The sequence below is a fragment of the Bos grunniens genome, chromosome 18 (genome assembly GCF_055505025.1).
Source record: "Bos grunniens cultivar Pamir isolate PY7600 chromosome 18, Bosgru_T2T1.0, whole genome shotgun sequence".
NCBI lineage: Eukaryota > Metazoa > Chordata > Mammalia > Artiodactyla > Bovidae > Bos > Bos grunniens.
The window spans coordinates 23,358,995-23,381,871 of NC_141182.1; the positions used below are offsets into that span (position 1 = coordinate 23,358,995).

The 22,877-nt window shown below is 50.4% G+C and overlaps 1 protein-coding gene and 1 long non-coding RNA gene across 4 annotated transcripts; one reads left to right on the plus strand and one right to left on the minus strand.

The window, feature by feature from the left end:
- Window positions 1-42: 42 nt before the first annotated feature.
- Window positions 43-21,797, plus strand: IRX5 (iroquois homeobox 5). Of its 3 annotated transcripts, XM_086349537.1 has the most exons (5): window positions 227-795; window positions 1,861-2,266; window positions 2,415-3,194; window positions 5,983-6,061; window positions 21,675-21,797. In XM_086349537.1, the coding sequence occupies exons 1-5, from the start codon at window positions 547-549 to the stop codon at window positions 21,760-21,762; spliced, it is 1,602 nt and encodes a 533-aa protein (XP_086205663.1). In that variant the 5' UTR covers window positions 227-546; the 3' UTR covers window positions 21,763-21,797. The 3 variants fall into 3 exon arrangements, with proteins under 3 accessions (XP_086205662.1, XP_086205664.1, XP_086205663.1); XM_086349538.1 differs by lacking the exon at window positions 5,983-6,061 and having other exon boundaries at window positions 88-795; XM_086349536.1 differs by lacking the exons at window positions 5,983-6,061; window positions 21,675-21,797 and having other exon boundaries at window positions 43-795; window positions 2,415-3,769.
- LOC147353237 (uncharacterized) lies at window positions 8,129-9,395 on the minus strand. Its single transcript, XR_015145009.1, has 3 exons — window positions 9,289-9,395; window positions 8,898-9,017; window positions 8,129-8,438 (listed from the first exon to the last, which is right to left on the minus strand). It is a non-coding gene; the product is annotated as an uncharacterized LOC147353237 (long non-coding RNA).
- Window positions 21,798-22,877: the final 1,080 nt, after the last annotated feature.

The window sequence follows — 22,877 nt, forward strand, 5'->3', positions numbered from 1 at the left end:
GGAGAGGAGGGCCGCGGTGGAGAGGCGGGCGCTAGGGAGGGGCGAGGGGAGCGCCAGCGAGCGGGAGAGGGAGCCGGGGAGGAAGAGGGAGAGGACGAGGAGCGCCTGGCGGCCGGGTTGGCTGCGGCCGCCCAGAGGCTCCTGCCAGTCCTCCCACCGACTACACCCCGGGAAGGAGGAGCTTCAGGCGCGCACAAGGCGTCAGAATCCTCAATTTCCAACTTAGCATCTTGGCAGGACCTTTGCGAAGCCAAAAGCGGAGCCCCCCAGTGCAAAGAGCGAGGGGGAAAAAGAGAAAGCAACAAGGGAGGGGGGGAAACCCTGCCGGGGCGAGCGAGGCGCGCAGAGGAGCGGGCTCATCGGTCGCAGCCGGAGGCGCGCGGGAAGCCAGCGAGGAGGCGCCGCGGGCCGGAGCCCGGGAGCCGGGGCCCGAGGAGCGGCGGCCCGGGGCAGCCGGAGACCAGGTGCCCGCCCGCTCGCCCTCTCAGGGCGCCGCCCGGCTCGTTGGCGGCCGCGGCGCGGAGCGCCCCATGCCCGTGTGTGGCCATGTCCTACCCGCAGGGCTACTTGTACCAGCCGTCCGCCTCGCTGGCGCTCTACTCTTGCCCGGCGTACAGCACCAGCGTCATCTCGGGGCCCCGCACGGATGAGCTCGGCCGCTCGTCGTCGGGCTCCGCGTTCTCGCCCTACGCCGGCTCCACAGCCTTCACGGCGCCCTCGCCGGGCTACAACTCTCACCTCCAGTACGGCGCCGATCCCGCGGCGGCAGCCGCCGCCGCCTTCTCTTCGTACGTGGTAAGTGAGCGGGAGCCTGGGCGGGCAAGGGCAGCTGGGGCCGCGCGTGGCGGGCGGGGGCTGCGGGGGACACGGGCCTCGGCTTCACCGCGGACCGTCCGGCAGAGCCTCGCGGCCCCTGCGAACTTGGGCGATTGTCTCTCTCGGCTTCGCCCGGGTCTCGGGCTCAGGAGTTGCGCGGAGAGGAGAGCCGCGTCTTGCTCAGATCGCTAACTTGGCGGAAGGGGTTTTTTGGAGGAGAGGTCGCTTCAAAGAGCAACATTTGGTTCAAACGTGAGCTCTAGGCCGTCCCGCACATTTTACTCTATTTCATTTTAGGGGGTTTGGCCATTTGGCGAAAAGTAGTTCAAAAGAAATAGATCCGAAATCTGAACAGAAGCGTGCTTGGTCTGTGTAAATGTGTTTGGCCTCGCCTTTAATTAGTCCTCCAAAATGTTGCAAATCCGTAATCCTATCTTCGCAATCCGATTTGGAGGTATTAAATTTCTGAAAAGTCGGGCGAGCTGCGGTGCATCCGGGATTTTTCGGCCGGGTGCACTTTCTGGAAAAGCGCCGTGGCTTCGGTTTGGGGTAACACTTTTGGAGGGGTGGGAGTTCAGGGACAAGGCTTGGCTCTTCGTTTGCCTTTCTCTGTGGGGGAAAAAAATTCCTTGACTTCCTTTGCTCACTACCCTTGTTTCTACTGCGCAGCCACTCGGGCGCAGAGAGCAGAGTCGCCGCCGCTGCCCGGGCCTCTCTCTGGGTAGAGGGGCCTGGCCTCGGTGGCCGGATCTGCTCACGCAGGGGAGGACGTGCCCAGCCAGAGGGGGGCCTACCAGGTGCCTGGGAAGCCAGGACTGCTCCAAGAGCCTCCAAGGACTCAGGGATTGGCGGCCTCCGCTTCCTTCTAAGGAGGAAGAGGGGTTGCCCCAGGGTCTGAGCCCTCCAGCCCTACCCCAGGGGAAGCCTGAGTGCGGGCCTCGCTGCCCGAAGACCCCTGGGCGCAGGGCAAGTGTGCTTCGGTCGCCCAGGTGGCAACTGGGGACCACGGCCCACTCTCACGTTCTCTCTGCCCGTTCCCTGCAGGGCTCTCCCTACGACCATACACCGGGCATGGCAGGTTCCTTGGGGTACCACCCGTACGCGGCGCCCCTGGGCTCGTACCCGTACGGGGACCCCGCGTACCGGAAGAACGCCACGCGAGACGCCACAGCTACGCTCAAGGCCTGGCTCAACGAGCACCGCAAGAACCCCTACCCCACCAAGGGCGAGAAGATCATGCTGGCCATCATCACCAAGATGACCCTCACCCAGGTGTCCACCTGGTTCGCTAACGCGCGCCGGCGCCTCAAGAAGGAGAACAAGATGACGTGGACGCCGCGGAACCGCAGCGAGGACGAGGAGGAGGAAGAGAACATTGATCTGGAGAAGAACGACGAGGATGAGCCCCAGAAGCCCGAAGACAAGGGCGACCCCGAGGGCCCCGAAGCAGGTTGGTGGACGCGGGAAAGGGTGTGTGGAGCCAAAGAGGGGCCTGGAGAGGGGGCGCCCAAGGCCTGGAGGTTGGGGACAGGGTTTTTGCCTTTGCGGGTGGGGACCTGTGGCCTCCGCGTCTCTGACCGCCTGGGTTTCACCCGCAGGAGGAGCAGAGCAAAAGGCGGTTTCGGGCTGCGAACGGCTGCAGGGGCCGCCCACCCCTGCCGGCAAGGAGACCGAGGGCAGCCTCAGCGACTCGGATTTTAAGGAGCCGCCATCCGAGGGCCGCCTCGACGCGCTGCCCGGGCCCCCCCGCGCCGGCGGGCTCTCCCCGGCCGGGCCCGCGGCAGCGCGGCTGGCCGAGGACCCAGCCCCTCATTACCCCTCCGGCGCGCCGGCTCCGGGCCCGCACCCAGCCGCGGGAGAGCTGCCCCCCGGTCCCGGAGGGCCCTCGGTCATACACTCGCCGCCACCGCCGCCGCCGCAGGCGGTGCTCGCCAAGCCCAAACTGTGGTCTCTGGCGGAGATCGCCACATCCTCGGACAAGGTCAAGGACGGGGGCGGCGGGAACGAGGGCTCTCCGTGCCCACCGTGCCCTGGGCCCGTAGCCGGGCAAGCCCTAGGAGGCAGCCGCGCGTCGCCAGCCCCGGCGCCATCGCGCTCGCCCTCGGCGCAGTGTCCCTTCCCAGGCGGGACGGTGCTGTCCCGGCCTCTCTACTACACGGCGCCCTTCTATCCTGGCTACACGAACTATGGCTCCTTCGGACACCTTCACGGCCACCCGGGGCCCGGGCCAGGCCCCACCACGGGTCCGGGCTCGCATTTCAATGGATTAAACCAGACCGTGTTGAATCGAGCGGACGCTTTGGCTAAAGACCCGAAAATGTTGCGGAGCCAGAGTCAGCTAGACCTGTGCAAAGACTCTCCCTATGAATTGAAGAAAGGTATGTCCGACATTTAACGCGGGCTGCGTCGGTCCCGGACCTTCCTAATTTATTAAAAAAAAGAAAACATGGCCTTGGCAGTTATTTTTCCATCAACATGAGAGAAAAGCAAAACTACCCCTCCTACTAAAAAGTTTATAGTACATGGAGATGGATGATATAAAAATGTAAACATCTCCACACACCCACAGAAATGTCTTAACCAACTGAAAAGAAAAATTTTAAAAAGGATTTGTATTAAATCTTATTCTGTATATTTAATGTAGCATTTTTGTATTTAAATTGATAATTCAATATCTTTGAAGTAAATTATGAAATTAAGACACCTGTACAGGCATTTAATGTTTTTTTGTAATATAAATATATACATTTGTGTTTCCCCCAAAACTGTTTCATAGTTTAAAAATACAAGTTTAATTTAATTTTTTTACACCTATTGATTTTTTTCTGGGTATGAGCTAAAGTATTATTACAGAAAGGAAACAGGTTATATACTCTTAGATTTGAAAAGTAAAAGAAACTGCAGCAGCCTTTGTAAAATGCAAAATATTTAATTAAAAGAGATTTTAACATTATCAGAGCCACTCATTACTTGTTAGAAGCCTCAATAAACTGTCCATCGCCCTGGACAAAAGATGTAACCTGCAAGTTTTTTTCGAAGTGGGGAATGAAAGGTTCCACCGAACCCAGTTTGCCAGCGGGAAACCGTAATTAGGCTTCGAGCTCCAGGGAACCTGGCCCTGCCCGGAATGCAAATTTGGATCACTGATGCGGGCTGCTGTGGGGGGTGATTGGACCCTGGAGGAGGGACGAGAGAGACCCAAGAGTGTGCCCAAAAGGGAGAAGAGATGGCAAAGCCAGTTAGAGACACGCACCACCCGAGCTCCAACGCTTAACCTAATTACTTCCAATCAGTGTCGTGTTTTATGCAAAGCAATCAGCTGGTGAACTTTGCTAATGAGTTCGATTTTATGCCGGATTTAGCCCTTATTACTATTTCAAAGGTGCTCTGGGCTAATGCGGGCGGGAAGCAGTTGGGGGATGCCAAGGAGAAGGCTTTCCTAAGTCACTGTTGTCTCTACCCCTTCAAAATTGGGCATTGATCTCTTCGCTGGATTTGATTAAATTAGTAATTGTTCCATCCGCGACCGTGAGGCTGGTAGGCGGCCGGGTAGATTCCCCGCGCAGCCGCGGGGCTGGGGCCGCGGGACCAGCGAGGGGACGGTTCCCCCCTTTCACAGGTAGGTGTCACACTTGTCCTGAATTACAAGCCTGCACTTTGCAGAGTCGGAGATTGGCGAGAGAGGGAGCGGAAGTGGGGGAGGGAGCACCACAGGCGCTTGGGGGAAGCAAGGGGAGCCCCAAATGGATCAGAAGAGTCCCCCGCCCCACCCCACGGGCCCCCTTTTTGGACAAGAGGCATTCAGCAGTTAAAGGACATTTGCCTTGATAATGAGGCCGTTGTGGACTTGATCAGGCTTGTCGTCACCTTAGCACGTCTCCCATCGCGGATTCAAGAGTCTCGAGTAGCTGCAAAAGTATTTCTGAGGTTTTATTTTCTCCATTTAATCCCGCACATTTCATCTCAAAACGAAGTCAGGTCGGGTCTCAGTCCCAAACGAGGAAGAGAAACCGCCCTGCGCCCGAGGCCCGCTAGCACTGTCGGCGCTCCAGTCTCCATTTTGCGCTGGAGATGGAGAACCACGGACGTGTGGAATTTCGTGGGAAATTTTCACTGGTCGGGGAAGGGGAGGCTTTAGAGCAAAAACATACGCCAGCGAGGGAAATTAATTTGCTCTATTAAACCCAAGCCTGAGTGTAGAGAGAATGTGTTTGCACATAACACCGGTTTAATTAGGCTAAATCAAAATGCACATATTTGCATTTCTACTCAAGTCTACTTTAACCCTACTTGATTTTTTAATACCGCCCAAACTTTCACCGGAGTTTTTACTTTTGCTACTTTTTCTTTTTCCTTTAAACCTGCAACGGGGCTTCTTTAGCTTATTCGAATTTAAACAAGTTTGAAACCAGCATTGTCCAGATGTTTTGGCGAACAGCAGTCGACTTCAGAGTTTAAATGAGTGAGAAAATTCACGCAGGGAAAATGGTTTCAAACTTGGAAGTGTGAATGATTAAATATGCATGAGACGATCGTATTTTACTTTGTCCCTTTAATTATAAATGATTTTTTTAAACAATTGAATTCCAGAGATGACTTGCCCTACCCCCCGCGCTCCAATCCCCTCCACCCACAACCGCCCCCCGCACACACAGCGCAGTTCACAATCAGTTTTTCCCCCCTATTGAATATGCAACCCCAGGAATCACCTTCTCTTCTAAAAAAGTCAGAAGAATAGGCCAGTCCCCTTCTCTTAAGAGAGAGTTTAAGGACGACATCGCCTCTGCGGGATTTGGAAGCACTGGCCCTAAACCCTGCCCAACGATTTTAAAAAGAAAATTACAGGCCTCCTTGTGTTCCAGGGAATATGCAAATGGCGAGGCGCGGGCCTCCCGGGTCTGATTGCCGAGGCTCGGGGCCGAATGCCCGCCGGGGCTGCCTGGGAACGGGAGCCGTGCACCGGGGAGCCCGCGGCATTTCTCCCCAACGAGGGGCTGCGGGAAGCGCCTCCAGCTGGGCAACGAAACCGCCAGAGGTTGGAAGGCTGATGCCCAAATTCGCTGTCCCCTGCCCGCATCCCTCCTACCCTTGGCCTCTAGAGTTTTCTTTGCGTACTTCGCCCTAAGTACAAGACCCAAATTAAGTTTAGGGTTTTCTCCTTTGCAGAGTTGGGGTTCGCTGACCAGTGTTTTTTCTGGTGTGTAGAGACTTTTCAGTTTGGGGGCGGCCTGCCGGGCGGATCGAGGTATGTGCAGTTAAGACATGTCTCCCGCGTTTAATCCCAGAAGTAGTGGCTTGTCTGTAAGGTTCCAAGTCCCTCCTAGAGCCTCTGAGCCTCTGCTTGGCCGCATCTTGGGGGCCGTGTCGAAGGCGATGCTCTTTGCAAGGGGCGGGGAGGGCAGGGGGGAAACCTTCCGGCCTGCCAAAGGTTTGTTTGCACACTTGAACTGGGGCGCGTAAATTACGCGATGCGAAGCAGCGCCTAAAACATCCCGGTGCTGGGGTTGCGCGGCATTTGTCACCTGCGCTTGGCTGCGCTGGTTCCAGTACCCAAACAGAGGCTAGCCTGGCACTAAGGGTGACTAGGAGTCGCTGAATCTCGCAAAAGAGTTGCTGAGTCCAGCAACAGAGGCCGCGGGATCACTGAGTGGGGTCCCTGCAGTCAGCCCCCGCCACCCCCACCCAGGGAGCTCCAAACCGGAGACCCGCTGGGGTTCTTCCCTTTTCCCCTCTGTGCGCGGCGGAATCAGCTTCTGGGATGCGGGGTGAGAAGCCAACAGCCCAGTCAGTCCCCGAGGGCTCAGAGAGGTTGAGGCTGCAGAAAGGGCCCTTTTTCCTCCCCACTCCTCGGATCTGGGGGCCAGTGCCCGAACTGTTGTTCTTAGGCCTGGGTGAAGAGCCTTTATCGAGGCCTCCTGGTTGCAAACCCCTCGGGGCCCTCTCATTTCCCCCGAGATGTACGCAGCTCTTGGAACCTGGAAGATTGAGGGGCTGGGGTAAAGTGGTCGTGCGTGCGGTTTCAGAACGGGTGGTGCCTACCAGCCCACCTGTCCCGCCTCACAAGCTGCCAACCCCGGGCAGAGACACAAAATAACGCCCTTGCAAAGCGCCCAAACTGAAAGGAATGTGCTTGCGCTCCCAAGAGGGAGACGCAGGCGGATGCAGTTCAGGAAGGGCGCCGCCTACTGGTCCCCGGGCGCCCTGCGGCTTGTAGAGAGGAGGAGTTAGGCGACACCCGGCCATGCCCCCTCCCCAACCCCCCCCCCCCCCCGCCGCGGGGTCCTTAGCTCTGAACCCCAAGAGGGTCAAATGTAAACTCCCCCGCCATCCCACTCGCTCCAGCCTAGGACCCAGAACCCAGTTAACACTGGGGATTCGGGAAACAGGGCCTGCGACCAAAAGAGGATTAACCCTGCAGATGCCTGCCACGGCTGGGGCACAGTCTTTATAAACCAGCGGCAGGGAGTTGAGCAATCTGCGGGCGGCCGGAGCAGCCTGCTGGTGGGGGCCGCCGCCGCGCGCAGCCCGGGCATTTCGGGTGCTCCGGCTCGGCTTTAGGGGCACGCATTCCGTTTCTGCGGGCCTTCCCACGGCCGGCCTCTGGGCCCCCGCACAGTTTTTTATTTGCGGTTTGGCATGTAGCGGGGTCTACCACGCAGCCGCGGCCCCCAAAGATCATTTCTATCTTTTGGCCTGTGGATTAGACATCTTTAGGAAAGGGAAAAATAAAACTACCCTCGAATTTTCAAACCCGGTTTAGAACGCATCTTTAATGAGGTCGGCGTGGCAAAGCTGGAGGTGCTCACGTGGACTTCCTTCTAACCCTCCTGAAGGTGTCCCCTGGTCTCCCCTCGGGCCAGGAGACTTTGGGGGACAGCGGGAGGCGCGCCCTCTGTTTGGCTCTTCTCATTCCTTTGCCTCTAGGCAGCCGAATAGGAGGGAAATCGGCCGGACTCGGATCTTGCCCCCTGCTCTTCCCCCTAAACTGGCCAAAGCTGCCGGACTGTCCGTAGACCCACTCCGCGGGTCTCCCTTTTGGACCAGGCCGGAGAGGTTCTCCTTTTCGTTTTCGCTCTAAATGCGACTTGGGTCCCAGGCACCAGGTGGGGCCCAGGTTGTGGCCTAACACGATCGCCTCGGGGGCCGGGAGGCAGCTCCGGCTGCACACCCCGCCCTAGCCGGGGCCCCTCCGGGCCATTGGGGATCTCTGGCCTCCAGTCGGCCTCAAGCCCCAACCCTAGGTCCCCAAGGCCGCCCTCCGGGCCGCGCTTGTTTCCGGCGCCCGGAGGAGCCCGGCGCTCCCAGACGCCACTTTTCCCAGTGAAATCTGCTTTTATTTGCTCCGAGCAAACCCCGGGCTCTCAGTGCTCCCGCCTGATGGATGCAAATGTAAATGTGCACTTATTTAATTGGATCAGGCCCCAAGATAAAAGAGATAAACGGCTCCCCGTTTGCTAACTTATTTTCCGAGGCAGCGCCGCGTGGAGGGGAAGCTAATGAAGGAGGGGCGCGTCGCCGGGCGCTCGAGCTCTCCGCGGCGGTGCGCGCTGGTCAGTCGGTTCGGCTTGGACCGCGGCTCCTCGTCCCTCTCTCCTGCCCGCCGGGTAGGATCCGCTTGGTACCTTCGGTGCAGCAGGACCAGAAAGTGAGAAGGCGCGGCTTTGGCTTCGCGCTTGCAAATACCCAACCATTCGCCACAAGGTTCTGCGGTTTGTTCCCCCTCTCCATTTATACCCAACTCCCTATACTGGAGTCCTACTGGCCAGGCCCATTCGATGGAAAAATCCTTTCCTGCTCCCCTCCCCAGGCGTCGTCTTTCACCCCATGTGGCTAGGGCCACGAAAAAGACCAGGCGTGTCCCCCACCTCCAAACACCAGGGTCCCATGGAGCCGCCCTCCAGGCGCGGAGAACCTCTTCTCTGCTCCCAGACGGCTCTCTTTTTGACCCGGGGATTTCTTTCAGGACTGGCAAGGACACACCCTCTCCCCAATAAAGTATGCCCGCGATACACATAACCCTTCCATGGTTTCAAAGGGTCGCAGAACCCCAACATCCAGACTGTGTGAGGGGGAAGGGCTACCTGGTTCTCCTCTCCCCTGGGCGGGAGTTCAGAACTTCAGCATCAGTACGTCTGTCTCCTTAACCCTCGGAGAAGTTCGTTACCTGATTTTGATCTTCGGTGTTTCCAACAGTTTCTTTTCTGTTTAGAGGGGTAGTGGAGCAGGTAGGGGTGGGTGAGGGCAAAAGGGCGGCTGAGACAGACTGCGGAGGATGGGTGCAAAAGAGCTGGGGAAAGGGGGCGCCCTAGGCCGAGACACTCGCCAGGTAGCCGTCGCAAGCTAGGCTGGTCAGGGCTGGGCCTGGTGAGGGCAGGCTGGTCTGGGCGGCCCGGCCGCGCCCCATTCCCAGTGCGCTGATGGATTGGCTTGTCAGGAGAGCTCTGTGCGCGGAGCCCATCAGAAAGCACTTACCTCGCTAAACTGAAATTACTGTCTTTTCAGGGGCTAATTTGTGTAACTCCCATGGAGGGGCTTGGAGGGGGTTTGATGAGGCATAAAATGATGATTAATGAATTTATTGGCCGCTGCTCATCAAACAAGGGCTGGGGAGCTCCGGTGCGCACCAGCGGCCTGTCGGAGGCGCTCAACACAGCTGGGGCGCTCCACACAGCTGGGGCTCTACCTCAGAGGATTCAGCGTCTTAAAGGATTCCCATTTGCATCCAGCCCTGGCCCTGGGCGCTTTCCTTTCCTTAGCCACCTTTTGCTGACCAGCCTTGTATTTGGGGTATGGGCTCCAGCCATTCCACCATCCCAGCAGGCTGCCGGCTCTAGTGTTGGGGGGAGGGGGGGAGGGACTCCTGTGGCAGCAGGCTCAGAGGTGGACAGAGCTGCTCCAGTGTTCTAGAAGCCAGGACTTGAGTGTGACCAGGGCATCCCAGGCAGTGTGGAGATGTAGGCTGTTGTCCAGAGGCATTATAGCTTACTGGTTGGGCCCTTTGGCCTTGGTGACTCAATTCTGCATCTGCAATTTAATAAGCTGTGTGTCCCTGGGCAGATCACATAACCTCTCTGAACCTCAATGGCCCCTGCTGTACAATGGCCTGTACCACCTGTTTTGTGAGGATTCTAATGGGTTGCATGTGGTCATCCTTTGATATAGTTATTATGGTCATACTCTCTTAAGACCTCACTTCACTGAAGATGCTAGCTGAGGCTTGAGGGTGGGGGAGGAAGGGAGGAAGACCTGAGGCTTTGGGTTCTGACTTGGGGGAAATCCTGCCAGCGTGGCTGATGTCCTGGAGCACTCTTCCCTTCCCCACTTCCCTGGCATCTGAATATTACTCGCTAAAACTTGATTAAGGGGGGCAGTGGGGAGCCTGAGAAGGCAGCTCAGACCTTTTGGAGCTGACTAGACCTGGCTTGGGATTCCCTACAGGAGCAGAATTGAATTTCCGGTTAGCCCACAGGACAGTTCACAGCTGTTCTCATTCACACATAACCCACCCTTTCTCTACAGGCTCCTTCCTGTCTTTTGAGTGTGTCCTGAGGGCCTTTGGCTACTTCCCCTAGTCTGAATCAAAAACCTGCAGCCCATAAACTTATAAACTCAGCTTGGAGTCTTTGCTTCCCCTACCTACCTGTACCCCCCACAGTGCCCCACCCACATCTCCCAACAACAGGCTCTACCTTTGTCTCCCCAGGACTTGCTGCCCTGCTGAAGCAGTGCATGGGAAGACCTTGGCATTGGTCAATCCAGTGGAAAGCTTAGGCTGGCCTCCATATTAGTGCAGCTCCACTTAAACCATTACCTTCTCTCTCTCCAACATGCATTAATTGAGCGTCTGTAATGTGCCAGATACATTGTTCTAGGGGATGATGATGCAGCGAGCAACAAAGCAAAGTCCCTGCCCTCCTGGAGCTTACATTTTAGAGGGAAGGACAGAAAGTAAACAATAAGTGTGATAATGGCTAATCTCCAGGTGATGAGCATTAGGAAAAAAAAATTAAGGCCGGGCAGTCTGGGAAGCATCACCTGGGAGGGGCCATTTGAGTGGATAAGCTGGGGGAATGGGTGCCTGTGCATGCATTTTCATTCAGTGTGACTCTTTGTGATCCCATGGACTGTAGCCTGCCAGGCTCCTCTATCTATGGGATTTCCCAAGCAAGAATACTGGAATGGGTTGTCATTTCCTCCTCCAGGGGATTTTCCCGATCCAGGGATCAAATTCGAGTCTCCTAAATCTCTTGCGTCGGCGGGTAGATTCTTTACCACTGAACCACCTGAAAAGGACAGGCAGATAATCGGAGGGAGAGAGTTCCAGGCAGAAGGCATAGCTGGTGCAAAGATCCTGAGGTAGGAGCAAGTTTGAGCAACAGCAAGAAGACTTTTGAGGGAGGGAATTAGACCAAGGCAAAGCCAGGTTCGCATTATATGGGGCCTCATAGGTCCATGTGAGATTTTTGGATTTTATGATGACAGAGAGGGAGGAAGTAAGGGAGGGAAGGTTTTCAGGGGAGAGACAGGATCTAAGCTGTGTTTTAAAGGCATCCCCAGGCATGAGGAGCTGAGACTCTGGAAGGGGAAGATTAGACATAGGCACCAGTTAAAAAGCTGATGGAGAATTTTGGGGGAGGTGATGGAATTCAGTCTTGTACCAGCATGGTAGCCAGGGAAATGGGGAGAAGCAGTCAGGTCTGGGTGATATTTTGAAAGTAGGGTCAAAGTTTTGCTGATGGGTTGGATCTATAAACACTCTTGGGAACAAGAGAAATGGAATTCTGGGTGCCTTCAAGAATTTGAACCTGAAAACCCAGAGGCATGGAGTTGCCATATGCTGAGATGGACAACATTAAGGGAAGAGCAGGGATTTGTATTTTTCAGAGAAGGGGGAAGTAAGATACTCCCTTGACCTGATACCCAAGTCCTTTGGCCCAAAGGAGTTGCTCTGAACATGCTGGCAATCCAGTGGCAAAGGTGTCCGGGCCAAACCCTGAAGTGAACAGATCGTACCTCCTGAAACCAGAGATCTCAGAACTCTCTAGTTCAGTTCCCTTTTTATTCCTGTCTTTTTTTCCTTTTCCCTTTTCTTTTTTTAAAAAATCAGTGGAGAAAGTGAGGTTTAGGAAGTGAAAATGACTTGCCCAAGCTCACATAGTGAGTTTATGCATGCATGTGTGCTAAGTCGCTTCAGTCGTGTCCAACTCTTTGTGATCCTATGGTGAACCCTCCAGGCCCTTCTGTCCATGGGATTCTCCAGGCAAGAATACTGGAGTGGGTTACCTTGCCGTCCTCCAGGGGATCTTCCCAACCCCAGGGATCAAACCCTTGTCTCTACATCTCTTGCATTGGCAGCAGGTTCTTTACCACTAGCGCCACCTGGGACATCCCACTGAGTCTATAGGCAGAACCAGATGGAAACCCGAGTCTCCTAACACCTAGGCTGTGTTCTCTCCCTCTGTCTCAGCCAAGCTAAGATCTCGCCGATATCTGTATTTTAACCGAGAACTCCTGGAAACAAAATGCCTTAACAGAGAGGAATGAATTTATAATGGTGGAATCTCAGACACTATGACAGGCTGTCAAGGGAGATATTTTTAGGCTGGGCTGGGAAACATCTTAGCCCTCCTCCAGTGCTGCTGGAGGATGGGCTGCCTCCTCAGGACTCCGGGTGTGAAGTACAGATGAGGAAAAGCTAGGAGTATGTCATCTCCCCTAGACACTCACCAGCAGGAAAGACTAGGACCGCTGCTCCTGCCAAGGAGCGTTTACTTCCCTAAATAATTGCCATCTGAAAAGATTTGCTCATTTCTCCTGTTGGAAGTGACTGCCTGCCCACCCACCATGAGCTCACATACTGCAAGCAAAAAATGAATGTGCCTTCACCCATCATTTTACAGAGCAACTTCTAGCAAACAGATTTAAGTTGGGGACAAGGACTTCAATCATGAGTCTTTCATGCATTTATTTTGTATTTTCTCTTCTTTTTAAAAACTTAAAAAAAAAATTGTTCTTGTTGTCGTTTAGTTGCTAAGTCGTGTCTAACTTTTTTGTGACTCCATGGACTGTAGCCCACCAGGCTCCTCTGTCCATGGGATTTTCCAGGCAAGAATACTGGAGTGGGTTGCCATTTCCTTCTCCATCTTCTTCTTCTTCTTTTTTCTGATGTCTCAGTTTGACTGTTTTTTGCTTCCTCCAACCCCTCGATCCTTTTCCTGAGTCCTTATGTTTTATATATGGTCGTCAGCTTGGGGATTTTTTTTTTCCTGTAAAAACTATCAGTGGCTTTGTCCCCAAGGGAACCCACAGGCCCTTAGAAACATCATCTCAACATCTTTCGAGCAGAATGAGACATCTGTTAGCCCTAGATTCCAAATACCCTCACAGTTCCAGAACATACCAGACACCTTCCCAGCTAACACAGTTTGACATCAGACTTACCACACAGTTGTCATTTCTGAGACTTTTTTTTTAGATCTAAGCCACAAGTTTTTTTTTGTTGTTTGTTGGTTGATTGGTTGGTTTTGTTTGCCTTCTATTTGTATCCAGCATCTAAATCTAAACTCTGTGGTAATAGGTGGCTCTTCTTCTAAACACTCATACGTGCGAAGATCTTCATGGCTAGTTGAGGACTGACTCTCTTGGATCACATAAAAGAGTGGATGAGTGGTGACCTGGAGAAAAGGGCTCATTTGGAATAAACACCACCTCTTTACTCTCATGAAGAATGTGGTAGAAATTGTTGGCCTGGTTTATTTTGGTTGGTGGAGATTATTTTTTCTCTCCAGATTTGTTTTTTCTTTCATACCTTCTTTTAATTTTTTTCTTTGAATCTGGTGGTAAATGCCTGACAACTTCTAGAAACGTCTGAGAAGACTCCATAGAACTCAAAATTGCAAGAAAAGAACCCTTACCTTGCTCAGTGTTCCCTGAAACTTACTCATTTGAGCCCCACCCTCCCAATACTCATCACCTCTGACTCTTGAAATTACTATTTACAGAATAATTTCCTTTGAATTTTGTCACCATTTCCTTATATTGAAAGGAATGTTTATATTATCACAGTCACTGAAAAGCTAGTATCACTTGTCATCAATGGAAGACAATGATTGCAAAACTAATTAACTTAGTGAAGTTCTTGGCTGCCTGGGCTTCGAAGGCAACTTGCATCTCTCAGGGTCTCTGGTTGTTCTAGAGGTTTCCCCCGACCCCAGTCCTTCTGCTTTGCCCATGGTTGTGTGTCTCCTCCTCCCACCTCCCCCCCGCCAGAAATGTGCTTACTACACTCTGAAAAATAGTAACTGCTCGTTTTATAGAAATGGAAACTCAGGTCCTGAGAGGTAAAATCATTTGCTCAAGATCATGCAGCTGGTTGGTGACAGAGCAGTCAGAGATGCCTGCTTCCTGTCCCCACCCTATTCCCCCATGCTCTTTCCTAATAAATCCCCTGCGCTATAACCCTTATGGCTTCCCAGGTGGCTCAGGGGGTAAAGAATTCACCTGCAATGTAAGAAACTCAGGTTCCATCCCTGGGTCAGGAATATCCCTGGAGGAGGGCACAGCAACCAACTCCAGTATTCTTGCCTGGAGAATCCCATGGACAGAGGAGCCTGGAGGGCCACGGCCCATAAGAGATCACAAAGAGTCGGACACAACTGAAGTGACTGAGCATGCACTGTAACCCTTATCTCCAGGCGTGCTTCTGCAGGAGCAGGACCGAGATGGGAGGATCGTTAGAAACCGGCCAAGCTTTTGTTCCTTCCATTCCACTGGTTCTGCAGGGCCTGAGTCTCTTTTATTGTAGTTCATTTTGGGGGGGGGTTAAGAACTTCCCAGGTGGCAAAGTGGTAAGGAATCTGCCTGCCAATGCAGGAGACACAGGAGACAGGGTTCGAGAAGAGTTGGGAAGATTCCCTGGAGAAAGAAATGGCAACCCACTCCAGCATTCTTGCCTGGAAAATTCCATGGACAGGGGAGCCCAGAGAGCTGCAGTCCTTGGGGTCACAAAGTGTTGGGCAACTTAGTGACTGAGCATGCACACTTTAGGGATAAGAGGCTAAGATCTACAAACCAATATGTTCTTTGACACCGTGAAAGACTCTAGTCCTTCTCTGTTCCTTCTGCAGGGCAAGAAGAGAGGGTTAGAGCCTCCAGCTCTGAGCAAAGTTTGGGGAAGGGGTGGGTGAGCTTGAGGACATGAATACATTGCCCTTTGAGAGGTCCCTGCCTCTTCAGTGCCCTCTTTGCCAGATGCTTACAAATGGAAGGTCCCCATCTCTCTCCCCTTCTTCCTAAAGACGGCCAAAGAGACACATGGGAACTCTGTTTAGTGCTATCAAGTAGAGGGCTGTTGGGTTTGCAGCTGTAATGTCACTCGAAGTTAGGCCCCCACCCCAAACATAGACCTTGTCCCTTTCCCCTCTCTTTCCTTTTCTCTCTGGGTGAGGACCTTCAGCCTAGCCTGTTTATTGGGTAGGCTCTCCGCAGCCTGCCCAGAAGCTCTGCCACACCTCTCAATGGTGCTGCAGCGCCCCTGGCCTACCTCCAGTGCCACCCCCTGCCCCTGCTCCAGGGCACTCATCTCACTACCTGAATTATATCTCCAGCCAGAAGGACTTCAAATAACTCAAAGTCAAAACATCCCGAACTAGGTTATTTTATTCTTTTCAAAGCAATGGTAAATGGGATTGTTTCCTCAATGTTTATGTTTCCTTAATTTCTATATATACGGTAGAGTGCTATTCAGCCATTAAAAAGAAGAATGAAAATTTGCCATGTGCAACAACATGGATGGGCTTTGAGGGTATTATGCCAGAAAGTGAAATCAGTGACACAGAAAAAGACAAATACTGTCTGATATTACTTATGTGTGTGTGTGTGTGTGTGAGTTGTTTAGTCATGTCTGACTCTTTGCCACCCTGTGGACTGTAGCCCACCAGGATCCTTTGTCCATGGGACTCTCCAGGCTAGAATACCAGAGTGGGTTGCCTTCCTTTCTCCAGGGATCTTCCTGACCCAGAGATTGAACCCTGGTCTCCGGCATGTGAAATCTAAAAAATGCAACAAACTAGTGAATATAACAAAAAAGAAGCAGACTCATAGACACAGAGAACAAGCTGGTGGTTACCAGTCGGGAGAGAGAAGAGGAGGAGTAGGGGAGTAGCAGATACAAGCTAGTAGGTATAAAATAAGCTACATGGATATATTGTACAACACAAGGAATATACCCTATATTTTTATAGTAACTGTAAATGGAGAATAAACTTTAAAATTTGTGAATATGATATTGTATACCTATAATATATAATATTGTACATCAACTATACTTTACTAAAAATAATTATATATATATTTATATATATAAGAATAAAGCCATATAAAATGACAGATGAAAAATAGTGTCCCCAACTAAAGTCAGCTCCTTCCCATTCCTAGCCTCACTCCAGATCTTGGTTTCTCTTGCCTGCCTTCATCCAGTGAGCCAGTGGAAAGACTTCAGAAATGTGCCAGCAGTTTGCGTTCCCCCATGCTTCACATGCACACACTCCTCAAGTCCTATAGATCCTTCTGAAAGTCTTATTCAACTGTCTCTCCCACCCACAGCACTAGTCTGAGCCTCATCATCTATCACATTGACTATCACATACCCTCCTGAAGGTCTTCCTGCCCCAACCATCTTTGTAGAACCAACATAGAGACTAAAGCCTGGAGCATCCTGGGTATTCAATACATGTCAATGGAAGTGAAAATGAAGAAATGCACCCCAAGCCAGGGTACTTGGATTTTCCTATAGAAATATGAATTTTGAAACTGCTATAGGATCAGACAGATGGAAATTCAAATCCTGACTGTACTGTATTATCTGGGGTGTACTGAAGAACCAGATTAGACAATCAGGAAATCTAAACAGAGAGGCCCGGGATCTGTGGTGATTGAGAAGGTAGACTCTGGTGGGTGCCAGACTTCTTGGATTCCATTCCCATCTGTGCCCTCTGTCAGCTGTGCAACCCGGGGAAAGTTCCTTAGCCTTTCTGAAATTCAGCATCTGCATCTATACAATAAGAATAATACAGTACCTACCTCATTGCTTGTTTAAATGTTAGAGTGAAAGTGAAAGTCACTCAGTTGTGTTCAACTCTGCGACCCCATGGATCCCATACACAGTCCATGGAATTCTCCAGGCCAGAATACTGGAGTGGGTAGCTGTTCCCTTCTCCAGGGGATCTTCCCAATCCAGGGGTCAAACCCAGGTCTCCCACATTGCAGGTGCATTCTTTACCAGCTGAGCCACCGGGGAAGTCCAAGAATACTAGAATGGGTAGCCTATCCCTTCTCCAGGGGATCTTCCCGACCCAGGAATTGAACTGGGGTCTCCTGCATTGCAGGCGGATTCTTTACCAGCTGAGCTACCAGGGAAGCCCAAATGTTCAAGAATGAGGATTAAATGAGATAATGGATGCAAAGCCCACCGAAGCCCATGGTGACCTCTCAAGAAATGTGAGCACTTACTATAATTGCTCACTACATATGGTTTCCTATGATTGCAAATGATTTCATTTGAGAACGTCTAAAATTGTGTAGCATGTTTTCTCCAGTTCTTAACTACTTCACATCTTTTTGCTGACCAGCAATGGTTAAAATGGCTAGAGTTAAAAAAAAAAATAGCTTATTTTAAGAATCACTCCTCGGAACATTATTTCATTACTTAAACTTTCTACTGACTCATCTGTTCCATGGTAACTGAGTCTCTCTTTACCAATAACTTTAATTACATCAATCACTCATTTCCAAAATTGCTGAATAATGAAAACTCCTAGAGGTGACACCATGGACTTCTGTCACAAAACCATGGACTTTTGGAGGGAGTAGAATAGGCTTTTCTTTATTTTAAAAAATAGCAGTCAGTACCTCAAATAAGGACCACAACTCACTACTGAAGTAGTCAGTACTTCAAATGTTTAGCTTTTATGATTTACTATCTGTCCATCTATCTCTCTATTACTTTATAATTAGGAATGACAACTCACAACTTCCCGAATTGAATGGAATGGAATTTGTTTCCTCTTGTGACATTTCTTAATCATGTCTCCACCTTGATGATAAGATAAATGATGTTTGAGAATTCCAACACCTATTCCTTTGCTAAAAGCTGCTAATCAATTGCATAGAACAGTGGTTAACATAATACCTAAACAATTGTTTTGCTATTGATAATAATAGCTACCTCATTGAGCTCTTAGTGTATACTAGCTATTCTACTGAAGGTTTTACATACATGAGCTCAGTAAAGCCTCATCAAACCTAGGGAGTATGTATTATTATTAGGCCCATTTTATAGGTGAAGAAACTGGGACACTGAGGTTTACTTGCCTGAGTCAGTGTCAAAGTGAGATACGAACCTAGGAATATCTGACTCTTGTTTTTGGTGCCTAGATGGATCCAGGAGGGAGTTGCTGTGTGTTCTTTACGGGTTTAGGCAGTAGTTTCTTTTTCTGGCTACTTTGTGGCTCAATTCTTCTGTGAGTAGAATAAGTTACCTGCTATCTGCTGAGCTTGAAATGCTACCTGATGCTGCAGAGAAGCGGTGATCCTCAGTGTGATGAGGGCCAGGGTGATGGTGGGGAGGGGGTTGGCGTGCATCTCACAAAATCCCTCCCTGAAGAGTATACTCTTCCTCCCTCCTGTCGCCTTCAGGCCCTTGTCCTCTCCCTCTGGGACTGTGACATCAGCCTCCTAATAGGTCTCTCTGTCTCCAGGCACTCTCCCATCTTTCCATCCACATGCTCTTGCCTTATTAGCCAGGAGGCAGTAGCCAGGGGAGCTACAGAAGGTTGTAGAGTGGGAGAGTTACAAAATCTAAGCTACATTTCAACTGATAAAAGCCACAATTCCTCTCTCTGTCTTTGAAGCTCTTCATCCATCTGACCCCATGTGCCCATGTGACCAGACCCTTTCCTGGGTGTCTTGTGCTCTGGTCACACTGGCTACACAGTCACTTTCCAAGCCACTTGTCCCCAGCCCAGTTCCTTGGCATCAGAGTAACCACCCAGTTACCTGTCCGAATGCACTCACCCTTCAGAGACTGTGTTCAGTTCTTCTAGAGGCTTCCAGGACTTTCTCAGTGGCTCCAGCCCCACACTGCTCCCTCTCCAGGGGAGGTGCTGCTGGGGAAGAGGCATCAGGGAAGTCCTTCCTTCTTGCTTTTCTTGTTCAAAACTATTTGACTTGGCTATTTGGGAGTATTTATGCCTCCATGCAAGTTTTAGGAGGAATTTATCATGTTGAAACCATTGATTTTTGTTTTTTTTTCCCTCAGTACTGTATCAGGTATAGCGTCTGAGCTTCAGGGTAGTAAGGATAAGAGCATCCGGGTAATTCTCCAAGGATACAGATGGAGAAAGGAACCAGATGCATGCCAGATTCAACCAGGAAATCTGAGGGCCCAGGTGTCTTACCTTGGGTGCAGGGGAGAGGCAAAGGTGGGGGCTCCAGGCAGGATGAGGAAGGGGCTCACGACCTGCTCCTGGTGAGCGGCCCTCACCTATGCCTGGTGTTCTTTGCAGGGTGATGAACTGGTTGGGTGAGGACTTGTACCCACACTCAATGAAGGAGGTTTCCTCACTTCGATCAGGGTTCTCTTAATACCCGTGGCCCAGTCTTGAGCCCTACAGGGGGACAAGCACAGGGCCTCCAGAGTACATCATGATGAGCAGTGCAGCCTTGGGAGCCAGGACGCCTGGGTTCCTGCCCTCCACCCTCAGCTCGCACCTGCCCCACCTTAGCCAATGGCACCACCATCTAGAAACCTGAGACCCAGTCTCAGCTTTTCCTGTCTTCTCCAGATTGGCATCTCCAGTTACCAAATCTGGATTCAGATTTGGTTGAATCAACGTCCTTAATTTTTTTCTTGAGTCTCCACTTCCTTCCTGTCGCCAACTCTGGAATCCAGGCCACTGTCATCTCTCATCTCCTTAGTAGCCTCCCAGATCTAGTCCTATTCCCTGAAATTGATTTTGCTCATGAAGATAGATTGGATATGTGATGATATCATTCTTCTGCCTAAAATATCTATCAGTTCTCTACTGCCCTCATAAAGGCTTAAACTCCTAAGTATGATATTCCTTTAATTATTAGGCTCTAAACCTACAAAACCATTTGTCATTTCTATGTACTATTTTGCCTCTGGGATTTTGCACATGCTGTTCCCTCTGTCATGCCCCAGTTCTCACTGTCTGCCCCCGACCTTTCTACAGTCAACCCCTAGATGGTGAAAGATTTGTGCTTAAAGTTCCCTCCTCTGTCAGTGATAAAGGAGCAAAGCAAGGGGCAAGCAAAACTACCTACTTGTGTGAACTTGGGTACTTAATTCATCTCTGAAGTTTGGTTTCTCTTTCTATAAAATGGGGCACAATCATAGTTATAAGGATCCATTCTAGATAGATAGTTTAAAAGTTATAGGATTGTTTTGAGGATTAAAAGAGATCACTGCAGGCAAATTTCACAAACCAGTGGGGAATAAACAGAGACACAAGACCCAGTCCTAACCTTAAGGAACTTTCCATGAAATCAGATTCACACCAACATGGCTGACAGCTGCTGGAGAACCATTTCCTTCCTTCTCTTTTCCTAAAGGAACCCCACCTCTGTGTGGAGTGGCAATGTGCCTAGCCCTAAGGGATGGACCATTTATACCTGGGCCAGTTGTCATCATTCTATTTCCCTTGCCAGATGCTCACTTTCCCAAGCTCCCTTGCAATGAGAAAGTCAGGTGACCCATTCTGGCCAATGAGACATGAAGAGAAATCTACTAATCTTTCCGAATCTCAATCTCAACTTTTTTTAAATGAGGAGGTGGAATCAAAGACCAGTGTTGTTTAGTTCCCTTTCTTTTTTTTTTTTTTTTTTTTTAAGCAGAGAATCCCACTTTTTTAGTTCCAAAGAAATCTTACATGGAATACTAATATTTAACAGAGCACAATTACTCCAATTGAATGGGAGCTTGGAGAGTGCGGGAACTCCAGTGTAGGCTTAACAACCATGAAACAACTCTTGGAAAGCCACTGGGTCAGAGCATCGCTACATCCTGTAGTGGATATGCATAATTTTATTTGTATATATTTTTGGATACTTATTCTAGTCCAGCATTCTGAATTTCCCTTGGGAACCATCTGTCTTCACCTCTGGGTCTAAATGCTTTTGATGAACTTAATTCAATTTTGATTCTAGGGCTAGACATATGATTTAAGGCCGCCCAACATTCCATCCCCCTGGGTTCAGTGACTGGTTTAGGAATGTACACATGACCCAAAATGGTCCAGATTGAGATTGAAGCCTCAGATTTTTACTAAATTTGAAGAGAGGTACAGGCTCTTTTTTCTCATGGAACTTTAACTTGGGTCTGTAAAGAGCTGAAAACAAAGTCTACAAGGACAGGAACAGAGCTAAGAGATGATAAAAGACCAGATGTTAGAGACTTTGAGCCCTTGGATTAAATTTTGCCTGAAGACAGACAGACCTGCCACTGAATTTTAGTTTTGTGAGTCAATAGATTTCCTTTCATTTAAGTAGTCTGAGTTTCACCTTCTATATTTGCAACCTAAATTGTCCAAATAAGTACAGATCCTTTCCATATCTAGAATCTTGGATCCTCTGAGAGGTATATATGAAAGCTGTTTCACAAACTTTTCAGTTTTTCTCCTCCTGGGCATGTGGGAGAATTGTCCTTCTCCACTGGTTCTGAGAAAGGCAGGGCATATGCTTTCCTTTGCCAAGGAAATACATGTTATTTCCGGGTGGGTCTTTAAACATCGTGCACAATTCACCACGTTCTCTTTTTCCTTCCCATAATGATGTTCCAGATGGTGGAGCCTCTATCATCCTGGGTCCCAGGCTGAGGACAACATGGAGCGGAGACCCCTGCTGACCCTCGATGGATACGCACCGTGAGCAAGAAATAAACCTTTGTTGTTTTAAGCCACTGAGATTTGGGGTCATTTGTTATAACAGCATAACTTAGCCTATCCTGAATAATATGTTCAGAAACATTCTCCTCCTCCTCTTTCTCCTTCTTCCCCTCCTTGTCCCTTCCTTTCCCACAGCTGCCCTGCTCTGCCCAGCAGTCTTATATAACTCTATTTCTTAACTTATCTTCTGTCAACAGACTATTAAAAGGCATCCGTGATTGGTCATCTCCTGCCTTCCCAGTGATATTCAAGTGGACCTTGGCAGGAGATCACCAGCCTGGCCCACAAGGCCATGTCCCTGGCATCATCAGCAGTGCTCATCAATTACAGCTGTCAGTCAGTAGGCCTCCCTAGCACTGGCCTCAGCAGGAGGTAACTTCCTAAGCAAATCATTGGATTCACAGGGCTCTGCATTCTGAAACAAAACCTTCTCCAGGAATGCCCATTCATTATCTTAGGAAGATGAACAAGATCCTGAAGTTTGTGCTATGGTAGTCATAACAATATTCTGCCAACATTAAAAAAATTGACAATTAAAAGAATTATATACATTGACCTTCACTGTTAATATGCAATTTCTAGAGCTTATCAGTCAATGAAGATGATGTACGAGATTCTGCAGCTGTGGTGAAGGTTTGGCGATGACTAAGTTCTTTGGAAAGCAGAAAAGAAGTAAAACATTCCTGAAGCTTGAGTGTGATCGTCTTTATGAATAAGTATGATACTTGCACAGCTCAAGAGTCTCAAACTTCCCTGCTGACATGGCCAGAAAGGCCACACAGATGGGCAAGCAAGCCAAATGAGAGTGGTGGCAACTAAGCATCCTAATGCTGCCTTTTCTACATTCAGTACTGGTTGGTTGTTACCATCCAGGAATGCAAACCCCATATTGCTAGTTCTTTCCTTTTCTTTTTTCAGTGAAATTTGAAATCGATATAAATCATCAACTGCGTCACATTTTCCCTAAAATACTCCAACATCCAAGCTTAGTGGGTGGGCACAGGTAGACTGTTTCATAGAATATAACTTGGTCACCCTCATCATCTCTTCCCATTTTACACCATCTCCATTTTCCAGATTAGGAAACCGAGGTTCAGA

Bases quoted from the DNA above. Each gene is read 5' to 3' on its own strand.
- IRX5 (XM_086349537.1), top strand. From the start codon at position 547: ATGTCCTACCCGCAGGGCTACTTGTACCAGCCGTCCGCCTCGCTGGCG. The intron at 796-1,860 runs GTAAGTGAGCGG...CGTTCCCTGCAG, and splicing joins CCGCCTTCTCTTCGTACGTG to GGCTCTCCCTACGACCATAC. The intron at 2,267-2,414 runs GTTGGTGGACGC...TTTCACCCGCAG, and splicing joins CCCCGAGGGCCCCGAAGCAG to GAGGAGCAGAGCAAAAGGCG.